At 45.2% G+C, this 16,781-nt stretch overlaps 1 protein-coding gene across 5 annotated transcripts in view; it reads left to right on the top strand.

Moving 5' to 3' along the window:
• FLI1 (Fli-1 proto-oncogene, ETS transcription factor) overlaps window positions 1-4,168 on the top strand; it is a 120,535-nt gene extending 116,367 nt beyond the window's left edge. For all 5 annotated transcript variants that reach the window (XM_083479331.1, XM_083479330.1, XM_083479332.1 and 2 more), the window contains one exon: window positions 161-4,168. In XM_083479331.1, the coding sequence (XP_083335457.1) occupies window positions 161-690 (530 nt within the window). In that variant the 3' untranslated portion in view covers window positions 691-4,168. The remainder of the gene's footprint in view (window positions 1-160) is intronic.
• The last annotated feature ends 12,613 nt before the right edge of the window (window positions 4,169-16,781 follow it).

Genomic DNA, 16,781 nt, shown 5'->3' with positions numbered 1-16,781 from the left:
AAAGAACCTTGGTCTTTCCCCGGTCCCAGTCTGGCATTCTAACCACTGCTCCACTTTGGCATTGATCAATTATCAGTTGGCAGATGATATTCCCGGCCCCTTGGCTTTGGGGCACTGTACCTCCTGGTAACTGGGCGTTTTGTGGCCTCTTCTCTTGCAGGGAGCGGTCAGATCCAGCTCTGGCAGTTCCTCCTGGAGCTGCTGTCTGACAGCTCCAACGCCAGCTGCATCACGTGGGAAGGCACCAACGGGGAGTTCAAGATGACGGATCCCGACGAGGTGGCCAAGCGCTGGGGCGAGCGCAAGAGCAAGCCCAACATGAACTACGACAAGCTGAGCCGGGCCCTGCGCTACTATTACGACAAGAACATTATGACCAAGGTGCACGGCAAGAGGTATGCCTACAAGTTTGACTTTCACGGCATTGCCCAGGCGCTCCAGCCTCACCCCACCGAGTCCTCCATGTACAAATACCCTTCGGATCTCTCCTACGTGCCTTCGTACCATGCGCACCAGCAGAAGGTGAACTTTGTGCCTCCACATCCTTCCTCCATGCCCGTCACTTCCTCGAGTTTCTTTGGCGCCGCGTCGCCCTATTGGACTTCCCCGGCAGGAAGCATCTACCCCAACCCAAACGTGCCCCGCCATGCCAACTCCCATATGCCATCGCACCTGGGCAGCTACTACTAGGCGCCTTTCTCCATGTGACGAGCTGTTCTTTTTCCAACCGTGGATATCTCTGGACATTTCTTTTCTTGTTTCTGTTGGACATGTGCCTTTCCGTTGGGAAGAAAGCTAAAAAACTGGATATTATAATTATTATAATTATTATAATTATTATAATTATTATTGGAGTCAACTTTTTCTTTTTTGTAACTCTGTCTTGGACAGGCAGGTGGATTCTCCGGTGGGCCAGTATTACGCGTTTTATTTTGGTTCTAAGCCTTATATCCTCTCTAGAGCCAAGTGGAATGCGTTTTGGAATTTGCAGTGGTTATCACTTCAGATCTTAGACAAAGCGTTGTAAAGTCCAAGGCGCTTATTTTGTTTTCTTGTTTTTTTGGGAAGGAAAAGACCAAGACCTCTAAGTCTTAGAAGATAAATGTTTGTTTGTTCCAGACTAATGGCAATGACCAGTTTTTTTGTTTTTGTTTTGTTTTCCGGTTTGGGGGCGGAAGCAGAAGCAAGCTCCTATATTATAGGACTTTGTTTGGAGACACCCAACTGGAATCTTAGCTATGAAGCCAATTGTGGCTTGTTGCTTTTCACCCAACTGGAAAAAAAGAGAGAGAGAGAGAAATTAATAAATATATATATTCCTATAAATAAATATGTATATTTTAAGACAAGGGCATTGAAAGGACCTTTTGAGAATGTGCATTTTTGTTGTATCAGTTTTGTTAATATCTCCAGAAGCATCTGAGACCAAGGGAAAAAGAAGAAGTTATAGTGGATCATGGGCAGGTAGTCTTATGAATGCAAAATGGAACTAATTTAAATGACAGCAGCTCCCAAGCTTGGCCAGGGTTTCAGGGGCTGCGAGAGCATAACCGATTCACGAGCGCTGTGCGTTTGTCCGGCCGCTACTCAGAGGGTCAACCAAGTCAGAAGGCAACTTACTGTATAAATTATGCAGAGTTATGTTTTTACCTATATCTCACAGTATTAAAAAAGAAAGATGAAAACTAAAACGAGTTGACCTCGGTCACAAATGCAGTTGTTGTTTTTTTTTTACTATCAAATCCATTGTTGTTGGTGTTGTTTTTAAAAATGTAATTTGTACATCTTTTCAATCTGTACATTTGGGGTGCAGCTTTGTAACTTTTTTTTTGCTAAAAAAAATAAACTAAAAAAAAAAAAAAGGAAAATGTATGCAATGTGTCTGTTGGAAAAACAAGCCCGTGGTCTTGAAAAGAACAATGGTTATATCCGGAAACTAGGGCTGCAACTACACTACAAACTTACATTGATTTTGTGCCATTTTAACTGCCATGGCTACCCCCAGAGAATCCTGGGAAATGAAGTCTGATGAGAGGAACAGGAGTACAGTCGTACCTTGGTTCTTGAACGCCTTGGTAATCGGACGTTTTGGTTCCCGAAAGCCACAAACCCAGAAGTGAGTGTTTTGGTTTGTGAACGCTTTTTGGAAGCCGAACGTCTCACACGGCTTCCACTGCTTCCAGTTGAGTGCAGGAAGTTCCTGCAGCCAATTGGAAGCCGCGCCTTGGTTGTCGAACAGTTGCAGGAGTCGAACAGACTGCCGGAACGGATTAAGTTGGACAACCGAGGTACGGCTGTATGTTTGAAACCCTAAATCACCTCACAGAACCACAGTCCCCAGAGTTTCCTGAAGGGAGAAAATGCCCATTTAAACCACTTTCAGTTCATAGTGTAGATATGTCTTAAGGCATTCTGGGTAATTAAAATACCACTTTAGCTCACATTTGAGTTTATTTCTGATTATTGCCTGGTACCTGGTATTTTGATCAAGCCGTGAATATGTAACAGTGATGATTAAATAGGGTTGGGTTCCATGAGAAGAGAGCAAGGTTCTCTTTCTACAGGCACTAAAACTCTTCTGGGTTGATTTGTTAGCTGCCAGAATGGATGCAATAACTCTGACGATCACGTCATACAGCACAAACCATTTTTGGCCTGTCATTTCTTCCTTAAAATGGACATTTGCCTCAGCTCTTCTGGTTGCAGTCCAGATGCAGAGATTTGTTTTACCCCAGTAAATTTTTCCTCCAGGGTACCAGGCTAAAAGCAAGCAAACCAAAACCGATAAATGTTTTGTCACCCAAAATAAGCAAAATAAACTGGGATCTGCTGTTTCTCCCTAGTCCAGCAGAACCGGTTACAATTTCCAGCATCTCTGACCATTGAACAAGCTGGATTGGGCTGTTGGGGGGTGGGCAGTTGGGTGCCCAACAAAATCTGGTGGGCCATAAATAGGCTCCCCACCTCTGCCATAATTCAAACTCAACAATTAATTGGTTGACTTAAATCCCTAGTTTTTATTCTGTGTTTCTGGGGATCCTGGGGTTCCTTCCCCCTGCCCAAAGCTCCAGATTCATAGAAATATTTCATAGAATCATAGAGTTGGAAGGGACCTTGAGGATAATAGTCCAACCCCCTGCAATGCTGGAATATGCAGGTGCCCCATACAAGGATCGAACCTGCAACCTTGGCGTTATCAGCACCACACTCTAACCAGCTGAGCTATTCATCTTATTCCTGTGTTGTGCAAAGGGCCTCTTTAGGTAGCAAACCAGGAGCAGCTACTGTGGCGCCCCCTCTGGAAGTTGTTGGGACTAACATCATCCCTTGCCACAAGCCATGCTGATGGGAACTGGAGTCCTATGGCATTGTGAGGGCATCATATTAGTTTCCACTTTGGGAACAAGTTTCAGGCTCTTGTGCCTGGTAAGCCAGTCCTGCTGTGTCTTGGAGTCCTCCTGCTCCTTCTGCTGAGTGGGTCCCTGGACTTCTTCCACTAATGGCTGGACCTGGCATAAGGCGGCTCCCTGTGTTCCTAATGGTGGACACACTTTCAAAAAAAAAACCCACCACCGCCACCAGTTTGCCCTCCACAAGCAGCCACTTCATAAAATCCACACCAACAAGAGTGTTCTCTTGGGTGGGTCCCAAGAAGAACGAAGGTGGGGCCTCAGAGACCTGAGAGTGCTCCCCAGAAGCCTTCTCAGGACCCTCCATGAGACACGAGTCCCATGACAGGTGTGCCAGGGTTTCCTCGGAAGACAAGTCAGTGTAGAAAAGGTTCCCAGAAGATCTTACCTGAAAACCACAGCGGCAAAAGGCCATAAAAATCTATTTCTGGGATGAGGAATCTTTGGTAGCTGTCCGGATTCTGCTGAACTACTATTCCCACCATCCCTGACCATTGGTCATGCTGGCTGTTGGGGATTGGAGGGTCCAACAACAGCATCTTGAGGGCCACAGGTCCACCCAACCTTGGGCTATCATGATCTGAATGAAGTTGGCAGAAATTTGGTTGTAAGTCTTCCCCCAGCCACAAGACTGACACCTCCAATTTGCATGTACCATCCCAAGCACAATCTAGAAAAGCTTACATGACAACGGGCAGTATCCCATGCTAGTCCTGCTCAGAGTAGACCCATTGAAATAAACACACATGACTAGATTAGTTTTGTTCATTCCAATGCATCTACTCTTGAGGAGACGCTGGTTGGATACAACCCAAGCACTGATGCTGTTTCTTTGCTAAACAAAAACAAGAGGTCAAGCTAATCTTTCTCCATGTTTGTGCTCTTTGGAATGTGGGTCAATCCTATTTTGCAAAATGAAACATTCCTGAAAGATGTATTTTCTAGTTTATATATGCAGTGTATTTTTGGGTATTAAATATATAGAAATATATATATAATTTTGCAAGTAAACTTTGGGGCCTTTTGTTTTTCTGAAAAGAAACGTGTTAAGCTAAAGACTGTTGTATGATGATGATGAATTATGATGTTTTAAAAGTGATAAAATAAATGGTTCTTTCTCTAATTGAGGATTTGTTCAGATATATATTTATATATGGTGGCAGTGCCAGATTTACGTATAAGCTAAACAAGCTATAGCTTAGGGCCCCACTCTCTTGGGTGCCCCCCCAAAAAATTAAAAGAAAAACAACAACTGGATGTAGGTTTCCAAAATATAAGATAAAAAACAAATAAAATAAAACCTACATACAGCAACAGTGATTTGTGTTGTGTATGCTCCTATTTGTTATGCGCAAATGGCTTTAGATATCTATTAGGTCCATAAATTACCATATATTCAACACACAAAAACAGTGACAATTTGTTGTTGGCAAAGCACAGCTGGGCATATAAAAGGGCCCTATTACCTTCAGTATCTTAGGGCCTCATCAAAACTAAATCTGGCCTTGTATGGCGGTGTTTCTTGACCATTCATGCATACCATATAAGCTGCAAGGCTCTAACCATGTCAGGACGATCCTTTCAAACAGATAAGGTGTAGAGCCAAAATGTGTGTGTGTGTCCTTGGCTGCCTTTTTGAAGGGGAGGGTCTTTTCCTTGAGAGCGGGGAAAAGGGGAACCTTGTGTGGCCCTCCAAGCCACCCTGCATGACCTTTGGGACTCTCAACAGGAACATCCCTCACTGCTTCTCTTTAGGGTTGTCATACGTCCAGAATTTCCTGGACATAGCCGGGATTCATCCATTGGGAAACAGTGAATTGCTCAAATTTCCAGGAAACTGCAGGGATATGGCATCCCATGCTGGAAGTGTAGATTTCGGTGAATTTCATTTAAAAACGCTCAAAAACTTCTTCTTTTTTGAGACTTTGGGGGAAACTAAACATCTTTTGCGTACAGATTTTCACTTTTTAAAACATGGCAACCCATATTTTGGATTTTCCTGGAACAGATGCTTGATCTCTGATCATACACCTTGTTTGCCTGGATGGTGGATAGAGAGGGGTGTGTGAGTGGGTGCAGACCCCCCAAGTGTCCCTTATTTCCAGGGACAGTCCCGGATTTAGAGAAGCCGGTTTCTGATTTGATCCTGAAATGTCCCACTTTCCCTTAGGATGTCCCTATTTTCATTGGAGAAATGTTGGAGGGTATGGAATTATCCAACCCCTGAGCCAAGGAGTTAAGTAACTATACAACATTTAGAAGACATCTGAAGGCAGCCCTGTATAGGGAAGCAGCAGCAGCAGCAGTTGTTATTATTAGTTTCTATACGACTTTATATTTTAAAGAAAAACTCTCAAAGAGGTTTACATTAAAACATCAAATACAACAATCCAGAGCAAAACATTACTTAAGAAAGTCAAGTTTAAAGTATACATTCAAAGAAACATAATTAACAGGAAACTAAAATATTCTCTTAAAGATTTGGAAGTATAACGTTACAGAATGCACATTTAACGCAGCAAAGTTAACAACAACAAAATTATCATAAACGTTTCGGAAGAAAACATTACTAAAGGAAGTCAAATATAAAATGCACATTCAAAACAGCATAATTAAACAAGAGAGTAAAATATTACCATAAGTGCAGGACATATCTGCTGCCGGTTCCTGCCAATGGTGGCTCATGGCAGGTGGTAGCTGTGGAAGCTCAGGCTCAGTGACCTGGGTCTGCGCTAAAAGACAGCCAAGATTGTCTCTGGCCTCTTCAGCAGCCTCAGCCTTTGCAGTTGGAGTCAATCGAGGCCCCTGCTCTCCCAGGCCAGGTGGGAAAGGGCCTGCAAGGCAGGGAGCAAGCCTTCCAGGACTCACAGAAAATCTGGTAAAAGAGGAAAGCATTCAACTGACACTGAAAGGCAGCCTCAGCAGTCATAAGCTGAAACTCAAGGGGAAGAAGAGGTTCCAGGCCTGGGAAGAGGACCTACTGCCAAGTCACAGATTTCATTCAGCAGCACCAAGAGAGCCTTCACAGCTATGATTCCTGCACTGGAAGGCTTTGGACTAGATGACCCTTCCAACTCTACAGTTCTATGACCTCACAGCCTGGAAAGGATGATGAGGGGAGAGGAACTCTTTCAGAGGCCCACATCCAAGGCCTTAAGACCAGGCATGGCCAAACTTGGCTCTCCAGCTGTGTTGGCACTACAATTCCCATCATCCCTGACCACTGGTCCTGTTAGCTAGGGATGATGGGAGTTGTAGTCCCAAAACAGCTGGAGGGCCAAGTTTGGCCATGCCTGCCTGAAGACCTTGAACATAAGAACACAAGAAGAACCTGCTGGATCAGGCCCATGTCCCATGAAGTCCAGCATCCTGTCCTCACAGTGGCCAACCAGATGCCTGTTGCAGGATCTGAGAACAAGAACCCTCTCCCATCCTATGGTTTCCAGCAACTGGTATAGATTCTCTGCTTATGGGTTACCATTCTAGATGGCAGAGAAATTCAACTTGTTTTGCATTTAAAGGTGAATCCATAAAAGCTGCACTTTCTGAAGAATATGAGAACTGAAACACAGCCAATCTTTGAAATCTGCACTTACCTGAATTTTGCAGCACAGTTCCCCCAACCAACCCCTGTTTAATAGCAGGCATGTGTTAGGTAAAGAATACTCTCTGACATGCCTCAGTTGGAAATCAGGATGTGCTCTCACCGGAGCCAAAATGAGACGTCCCGGGTTCCAATCAGAAGCCAGAGAGGATTTTTTAATATAGGCTGCCGCAGGTATCTGGAGAGCTAGATTTAAGATGGGTAAAACGAGAACTGGAGAGGGCCCAAACAGACAGATCTTCCCCTACTTTGAATTAGGCCCAGTGACAAATAGGAAGCTGGAACCGATCTTTGAGAACCTGTCAAGTGTGGTCTTGCGCAGATGTTCCGTTTTGCAGAAACTGCAGTCTCTGGGCAGCCCCGCAGAAAGCAAACTGCATTGGGCATAGAATCATAGAATTGTGGAGTTGGAAGGGACCCTCAGGGTCATCCAGTTCATCCCCCCGCAATGCAGGAATCTCAGCTAAAGCATCCATGACAGATGGCCATCCCAACTCTGCTTAAAAACCATGTCCAGAGATTACATGAAAATATGGGAAGCTATTGGTTCATTGAGCTCATGTCTGCAGTGATTGCCAGGTGCTCTCCATTCTTTCGGACTGGAGACTACCAGGCCTACCTGGACGTGCCAAGGATTGAACCTGAGACCTTCAGCTTGCAAAGCCTGGGCACTCCCCCTCCTCTCACAGTTACCCTGGGCCACCTGATCACATGAATATGCCTGTAATAACCCACATTTTTTTCCAGAGGCATCCACCATCAAAGAACCAAATATGAGGCTCAGCGGGCTTGTAGCCTAATATTTATGCACCGAGGAATTACTCCACCCACTGTGCGCACACTTCTGACAATGAACTCCCTGGCTTTTGTAGACTTTGTAAATGTGAGGGCTTTTCCTGTCTTAACGCCTCCTTGTTTTCGCATTAGCAAAGGAGGGAAACGGGAAGGAAATATTAAAACGTATATTGTACCCTTAACCACCTTAAACAATTCCGTCAGGCCTGATGCCACTAGAGTGGAATGCGAGCTGGTTGGGAAAGGGGCCAGACGAGACTTCTCCCTGCACAAGAACTTCCTCCCGTAACAGGGAACACTAGCTGGGGAGTTTGCAGATACAGTGGTACCTCAGGTTACATACGCTTCAGGTTACAGACTCCGCTAACCCAGATATAGTGCTTCAGGTTAAAAACTTTGCTTCAGGATAAGAACAGAAATCGTGCAGCAGCGGGAGTCCCCATTAAATACAGTGGTGCTTCAGGTTAAGAACAGTTTCAGGTTAAGAATGGATCTCCGGAACAAATTAAGTACTTAACCCGAGGTACCACTGTATTCCCCTCCGCTGCAACAAGGGAAGGCAACAGTCATTTCTCGTTTCAGGTTAATAGTATCATAGAATTATAGCGTCAAAAGGGTTGTCTCGTCCAACCCCCTGCAATGGAGGAACCACAGCTGAATCTCTCCTCCCCTCTTTCTAAAGGATGTTCAGAAGAACGGTTGTTCAAAACGATGCTTGCCCTTTATTTGCATGTAAGCAGTAACAGTAATTTTAAGTGTGATGTGTCTTGTGCGAAAATTGCTTGCTCCAGCAATTATCGTGAGGTTGTGCCATACAGATACAAGGAAACAGAACGGAAGAAGCATCCTCAAGCAAAGCTTAACATTTAGTTTCGTCTCCCCTGCCCTCGTGCTAATGGGCTTGCACTGCCTCCTGTGCTGGGAATCCCAGGACCTCCAGACCTAGGGAAAGGGGTCCTTTTCTGACATACCCCAGGGCTTGGACCCTGTGGGTTGCTATGGGAAGCATCCTCACAAGCACACGCTTTTGGAACGCACCCTCCAGTTTGCTGACGTTTTGTCTCCTGTAGTTTGTGATGTTAGCCATAGATCAGGCGTTGAGGCTCCAATGCTGGGACTTAGCAAAGGACGGGAAAGAGATTCGATTCAATTCACGTTTAAAGCTGGACCTGCCTAATTTGTATTTTCCCAAACGAGGTATTATCTGAAATTCATGCTCCTTTGAATTCTTCAGTGCAGTTCTCCAGCCAAGCAATGTGCACACACTGCATAGTTATGAGTTTAGGGTTTTCAGCGTTAGGCTAAAAACCTGGACCCTCTTCTGATTCCTGGAACAGCCAAGCTAGCTTCTTGGTGAGGTGATGGTCCAGTAAGGGGAACAAAGGAAGTGGCTCTGTGCAAGATGGTGAATGAGTGAAGCCCCCTCCCTCAACTCACGGGTAGTTAGAAAGACAAAAGGCTGCAGAGTTTGAAGTGATATGCCCAAGAAGCAAAGCAGCAAACTGGGAACAGAGAGAGAGACAGAGCAATGTTTGATTTCTGTTTGAATCCACAGCTGTGGCTATGGGGGCGGGAACAAGACCCTTTAGGGGTGTAAATGCTGTGAACCCTTCCATCGCAGGCTCAGGTTGCATACATGTGTAAATAAACCAGGTATCAGAAAAACACCACAGCCTCATTCCGAAGAAAATGTGAATCCTGGATAAGCACCTGGAGCCCCTGGAATCTCACACCACTTGAAGACTGGAGTGGTGTGTGCAGCTATATATTACTGAAAATTATGTACACAAATGCTTTATATTAGTGGGAATTGTTTTGCAAAAATGTGTATATTAGAAAACTTGTATATATTAGAGAAAATGTACATCAAAACACTGATGAATTTTGATGAAGCCTTTTTTTAAAAAAAGTAAATTTCAGATGCAGACAAAGCAGCAATGCAATCAAGAAAGGGCTAGAAATATTTCTTCTTTTGCTGCCTCCAGCCTCTGCTGAGTGTTTCCTACGCCTGCAGACGTAGCTGATGCGGCTCATCACCTGACGGAAAGAGATGTGCCACCTGGTGGCCGTTTCACTCTAAGCACATGGCCATGAATTCACTTTTCTCAATCCTGCAGCTCCTCTTGGTGGCTTTCCCCGCTCCCTGCTTCTCTTCTCCTACCTCCCAAGCCCCTGGCAAATGGATCACAGGATAGAACTGTTCACAGAGCCCTAGAAGTCAGACAGGAAGATTTGGCAGGGCAGGGGAGAGGTCTATAAGGACCCAGCACTCCCAATAGATAGCTCAGTGAAAGAGCCAGGGCAGGGGCTGGATACAACAGGCACCAAGCAGATGTTGCTGGACTCCCATCAGCCCTGGGGTTAGGGCTCCAACAGCACCAGGAGAGCACCACGTTGGCTAGTCCTGTGCTGGGCGACCACGATGACGGACCCCTATTCGAAGGGCTGTGAAATATACTCAGAGTCGCAAAGTGATTTCATGCTCTTTATTCAGCTCATAGTGGTGAGGAGGAATGAATGAAAGTCCCCACACAGTATCTGCTTTATATACATTATTTACACAATGGGCTGCACATTATTGGCTAATTCCGGAATTCTACTGTAAGCCAATCAGGTTGTGGATTCACTTCTATCTGGAGCAGGATTGTGTGGTTCCTGCCAACCAATCATACTGCTGCATTGTTCTAGGACCAATCAGACTGTTGCATTCTGAATTCTATTGTACTTAGCACATAACAGGCTGTTTAGAGGGCAGCCTTCTATTCTCAGAGTGATTTAACTATCAAGCTGACTTCCCAAGGAACTCTGGGAATTGTAGCTGAAAGGGGAACAGCAGCATACTAACAACTCTCAGCACCAGCAATATTTTTCTGGAAAAAGAGGTGCCAGAACTCACTCCCTTGTTCTTTTATAATGGCAGTGGCGCCCACCTGAGGTGCCAGAACTGAGTTGAGGTGAGTTCCAGCTGAAGAAAAGGCCCTGCTCAGCACCCTTAATTAACTACAGTTCCCAGAATTCTCTTTGGGGAAGCCATGACTGTTTAAAGTAGTGTTGTAAGAAAACGTATTGGAGGAAAGAGAGGGAGAGAAAGAGAGAAAGACTGGAGAAACATGAAGAATTAAGGAACCTGAACAAGGGCTGGAAAAGGAAGGGAAGACTCTAATGGATTCTTAGGACTGGGTTATGAAGACTTGGGACTCAGCTACATTTGTCACAATAATATGTTTTGAATGCGTTATAAACACCCAACACCAACTGGCACCAGAGAGCAAAAAGGAATTCATATGGATTTTTACATAGGCTTCCCCCTCCTTCTGTTGTAACAATTTAATTTCTGACATATTTATAGTGTTTTTAACCTGTGTCTAGATACACCCTCTAAAGGGAAGAGTATTTTTCTGCTTTGTGTTGTCTTTTCCCCACCTACTTTCCTTTTTTAAAAAAACAATTTTTAAAATTAATTTTCCAATAAAAAACATCCAATTAATATATCCAATCATAATCCAATTAAAATAAAAAAGACCAAATTATAATTCAATTATAATTATTGATTTTTGGGGACTCCCCATAGTCTGGACCTCTGAAGCATATCTCCAAATCTCAGTCCTGCCTCTCCTCGTTGTTTCCATATTTTCCACATTCCGATTTTAACGCTTTAAAGATCTCCGTCCCTGGCTTTACGATTCTCAATCATGTCAGACATCATATATCCTTTCGTCCGTTGAATACAGCTTTATTTGTGTGTATATATATTTTTCCTACTGTCTTTTTACCAGCGCAGCTTCCCCTGACTCCATTCCAGTCCGGGCTGTTATCCAAGTCTGTTATCTGAAGTTTAATGATGCAGCAACTCCCATCCTCCTACTTTCCTTTTCAAGGAGCAGCCTAACTTCATCTTAAATTCCCCTTTGGCACCAAAGCTTTTGTCCCCAACCCCACCTCCCACAACTGTGCAAAACGTGTCCCACTGGATATCAGAACGAACGCTGCCATAGCCAAAGAACTGTGCAATGACAATCAGCCAAGATGGTGGTGGTGATGACAACAACCACGATGATCCAAGGAAAACTTGGCTGCACTAACGTCCTAACAGACCTGAAACATTGTCATTTGGTGGGGGTGAAGAATCATTAACAGAAAGTGTTTCGGTTCCGGGATTGCCTGGCTCCAGCACCAGGGCTGGCCTATCATTAGGCAGACTGAGGTGGCCACCTCAGGTGGCAGATTCTGAAGGGCAGGGAGTGGCACGTGCTCTGCCCAGTAGATAGTCTGTTGCCCTCACGTGCCCTGGAGGACACCTTCTCATTGCCAAGGTGGAAGTAAGAATCAGTTACCAGTTCAGGTGGCTTTTGTGCATGGATTGGAAGAGCGGCCATCTTGTCCTTCGCTTTGGGTAGCAAAATATCTCAGGCTGGCCCTGTTCAACACATGACCTTCGACAAGCCCACTCCTCTCCTTGTAAGCTTCCACTGAGGGCTTCATCCAGTGTTGCTGTTTGAAGTACTTTTGCTCTGAGTGACTCACAACAATCGGAACACAACTGCAACTTGGTGGGAGGCTGGAAACAAGCCGAGGCCTTGTTGTTCCTCCCTCCGCCCTCAGTGCCTGTTCTGGAAGATTACATTTATTTTTATCCTGCCAACCGAACTTTCTCTTAATGGCCACGGGATGTCAAAGTACAGGAAGAGTTTTCCTCCAGGATCTCTCCTGAGTGGACTCTGGGGCCTCCTGATAACCCTCCTTTCCTGACCCGGGACTTTTATCTTGTGGCGAACGAAGAGCCCGCGCTGGGCAGAGGAAATTCCACTCATTGTTCCTGAGCTTCGGGGCCTTTTCTGGGCTGTGCTATCTCCCTCTGCCCTGGCCCGCCACCTTCAGGATGGGATTGGCAAGCATTTCCTGCAGCGGCAATGAACAAGAGCCCCGTGAGACGGAGCTGAGCTTGTTCCTAGGCAGGGGTGAAACTAGGCTTTATTACTTGGGAGCTTCAATGGCACCCCTCTGGAGGCTTCGCCCAGGGCAAAAACCCCATCTAGTGCCCTGTAGCTATGACACTGCCCTTTGTCCCAAGTGTGTTCCTTTGCCCAGCTCAGAAGAAAACGGCAGTGCTTTCCGTATGAAGATAAGAGTCACAGCTGCCTACTTCAGCCTATGCTGCCTCAGGAAGGTTGCTAACAAGGTGATGTGACCCCTGGTCTGGAACAAAGGATTCTCCTAAACTGGGCTATTGAGACAAAAGTGTGTAGGTCCCCTCTAAGGCAAAGCATCTGAGGGGTTTTCACCATCATTTATAAAAGCTCGCAAGGCCGTTGGACAAAAAAATAGAGAAATAGAAATCTCCCCTTCGCAGACTCCCAAGGCATGGTTCCAACGAGAAAAGGCACAGGAAAATTTTGTGCATGCCGGGTGTGAGGTGGAGTTAAAGTGTACAGTACAGTGGTACCTTGGTTCTCAAACTTAATCCGTTCCAGAAGTCCGTTCCAAAACCAAAGCGTTCTAAATCCAAGGCACACTTTCCCACAGAAAGTAATGCAAAATGGATTAATCAATTTCAGACTTTTAAAAACAACCCCTAATACAGAAATTTAACATGAATTTTACTATGTAACGAGACCATTGATCCATAAAATGAAAGCAATAAACAATGTACTGCAGTCACACAATCAATCAATCAATCAATCAATCAGTCAGTCAGTAGCTGAACTGGGTTCCACACAGTCACAAAAACAAAACAAAATGCAAAATAAATAGCAAAAACAGACAAACCTCAGCGTAACACTCAAAGCGGAGCAAATTCGGCTTCTGAAAAATGTACGCAAACAGGAACACTTACTTCTGGGTTTGCAGTGTTTGGGTTCCAAGTTGTTTGAGTACCAAGGCGTTTGAGAACCAAGGTACCACTGTAATTCACCTGGAAGTAATGATGAATTTTTAGAATCATAGAGTTGCAGGGCTGGAAGGGACTCAAAGGGTCTTCTAGTGCAGCCCCATGAAACACAGGAGTAATCAAAGAAGGGAGCTTTGTGAAGGGTCAGGGCCTGGTGTGGTGGAGTTTGGGCTTTGACCAGGCAAGGATCCAGGCTCAAACCTTAGCCCTTCCAGTGTAAAGGACCTCAGAAGGAAATGCTGAGATGCCTGCCTGACGCCACGCAGAGTTGCTTACGAAAATAAAACGGTGACATGCAGACCTACTGCTTGGAAGTGAGGGTGTGGGGTGGAGAAGGGGACCTTCGATTCAGCTTGCATTTAAAGGCAAATCTTCTGGATTGGCACTTTCTGAAGGAAGAAATGAAATGAAACACAGCTGTCCCTTGGAATCCTTATGCCTCTGAATTTTGCAATGTATTTCCCCAGCCAAGGAAAATGTGTAAAAAAAGCAAACAAACAAACAAACAAAAGCATAGATTTGTGAAAAGAACACCCTCAAACCTCATTATGTTGGGGAAAATATAAATATTAGGGAAAATATGCTTTGCAAAAATATGCAGTTTAGGCAAAACTGCATACAAAGTGTAGAGCTTAGGAGAAATTTGCTAATAAATTTTCATGAGGACTTGAGAAATAGTGTAATGTCCTCTTTTGACCTGAAGGGGGCTTCCTTCTGCAACAAAACAGTCTGCAAGACTTCGCCTCCAGCATTAGAATGTCCTTTGTGGGATTACTCTGAAGTACCGGTGAGCATCAGAGCCCTTGGTGATTCATTGCTTCCAAGTAAAACATGATCAGGTTCAGGAAGAGCCAATACCTCTCTGCACAATCTCTTCATTAGGAAGCTCCTAACACATTTGTGGCTTTAGCAGTGATGGAGGAAGCTTCTCGGGCACCTGGGGCTGCACAAACTGCCCATAGGGGCGGGGTGAACCGTGCATAGGGGGGGATGGCACGGGGCATGCGGTGCCCATTCCCACCCCCTCCATTGTTTGCTCGCCTGCCTCCTTCCCGTCCTCTCCCCTGCCTGCCTGCCTCCTCCAGCCAGGAGCGCGGGGGAACAGTGTGCCGCCTGCCTGCAACTCCTGACCCAGGGGGCGCAATTCAGCATGGCGGCCTGGCCAGGGGGTGCGCTCTGGTGCGGCCACAATTGGGCCCGGCCGGGATTTTGTCACCCCTCCCTCAGGGATGACACCCAGGGCAGACCACTCCCAGCACATCCCCTTGCTCCATCTCTGGGTTTTAGGTAATGTTAGTACTGCTCAGAGTAGACCCATTGACAATCATGGACATGATTCAGCTAGACCTAGTAGGTAATTTCAGTGGATATACTCTAAATGGGGAATGGTGGGTGGGTGGGATTCAGTTAAATTTGCATGTAAAGGCGGACTTATTGTTGCTTCTAAAACAATACAACAACCAAAATGCAGCCATCCTTTGATGATTGCACTCCTCCAGATTTTGCAATTTAGTTCTCTATTATCATGTACAAAATTGTCTATACTAGGGCAGGTATCTTCGACCTGTTCAGGCCCAGGACCATTTTAACCCAAACATCCATTTGTGGATCCCTCTCTTAATCTTTTACCATATACTTGCTTGGTGGTACTGTTCCTGTTATGACCCACCTTGAATCAGGTTGTGATCCACCAGTGGGTGCCAACCCACTAGTTGAAGACCAGCGCACTAGGGCAAAGTGTGCATAAAAAGGCGTATATTGATGAAAGCAACATGCAAAAATGCATATATTTGGCAACATTGCGTATGGATATTATTTTTTCAATAAGATGCAGGTGAATTTTCATAAGGACTTAAAAAAACACACACACACCAAAAAACGACAAACTGATGTGAAAATGTGAAGAACTGAACTTTAGACTGGAAAAGTGAGAAACTGAAAAAGTTTCAAAATTGGGCATTGCCCAGTGGAAGAGGACAAGACCAGCCCATTTCCATAGAGATGGGGAAGAAGGTGGTACAAGTATTGAGCGAAGCCACATCTACCATCTCACCAGATGGTATCTTAACCAATGGCTGTGAACCTTTCCCTGTTGCATCTGTGGGAAGGAACCCAAACGTCTCCGTCTGCCCACAACTGCAAACTCCTATCGAAACGTGGATGGTATGACATCACACTATTATTACATCATAAATAACGAAGGGAGGATAAGGGGGAATAGAAATGCGATTAAGGGAGGCTTCCTTCCCTCTTCCTATTTTCAAAGGGTTTATTTGTATTTACTAATCTAATCGGTCACGGCAAACACCCACAGGAGCTAAGTCAGGGCAGCCTTTCCGGTTTTTTTCACGCGGCACAGATTGCATACGCAAAATTTTTTGCACCGGATTGCAGCACGACGCCTCTCACCTTCCTGAGATACATTTTGGCTATTTGCATCCCTGCCCTTTCCCTACACATTTTTTGAATACAGCTGCTCAGTGTTCTGTATCCTAACAGAATCCTCAAGGACCAAAATCTGTACAGGTTTAGGAATAATGTCTGCTTGAACCATAGAATCATAGAATTGTAGACTTGGAAGGAACCCCAAGGGTCATCTAGTTGAACCCCCTGCCACCAATTAGTTTCCGGGCCCAATTCAAAGTCCTGGTTTTGACCTATAAAGCCTTAAATGGCTCAGGACTGCAGTACCTCAAGGACCACCTCTTTCCGTATGACCCTACCCGGACCCTGAGATCATCTTCTGAGGCCCTTCATTGTGTGCCTTCTCCTCGAGAGGTCCAGAGGGTGGCAACATGAGAAGGGGCCTTCTCTGCAGTGGCTCCCCATCTGTGGAATGCTCTGCCCAGGGAAGTTCGCCTGGCACCTTTGTTATACACCTTTAGGCACCAGGCAAAAATGTTCCTTTTTAACCAGGCTTTTGGTTGATCTGATTTATATCCTATGCCCTTTTAAAATGTATTTTTTTTGTGAAGGGTGGGGGGCTATTGGGTTGTTGCTTTTATTTTTATTATGTATTTTGTGGTTTTATATCTTGATTTTATTCTGTGAACCTCCCTGAGACCTCCAGGTATAGGGCAGTATA

The sequence above is a fragment of the Podarcis liolepis genome, assembly GCF_965112155.1.
Source record: "Podarcis liolepis genome assembly, chromosome: 16".
Taxonomy (NCBI): domain Eukaryota; kingdom Metazoa; phylum Chordata; class Lepidosauria; order Squamata; family Lacertidae; genus Podarcis; species Podarcis liolepis.
Note: the sequence above shows the minus strand (reverse complement) of the source record. Positions and strands in the feature narration are given on the sequence as shown.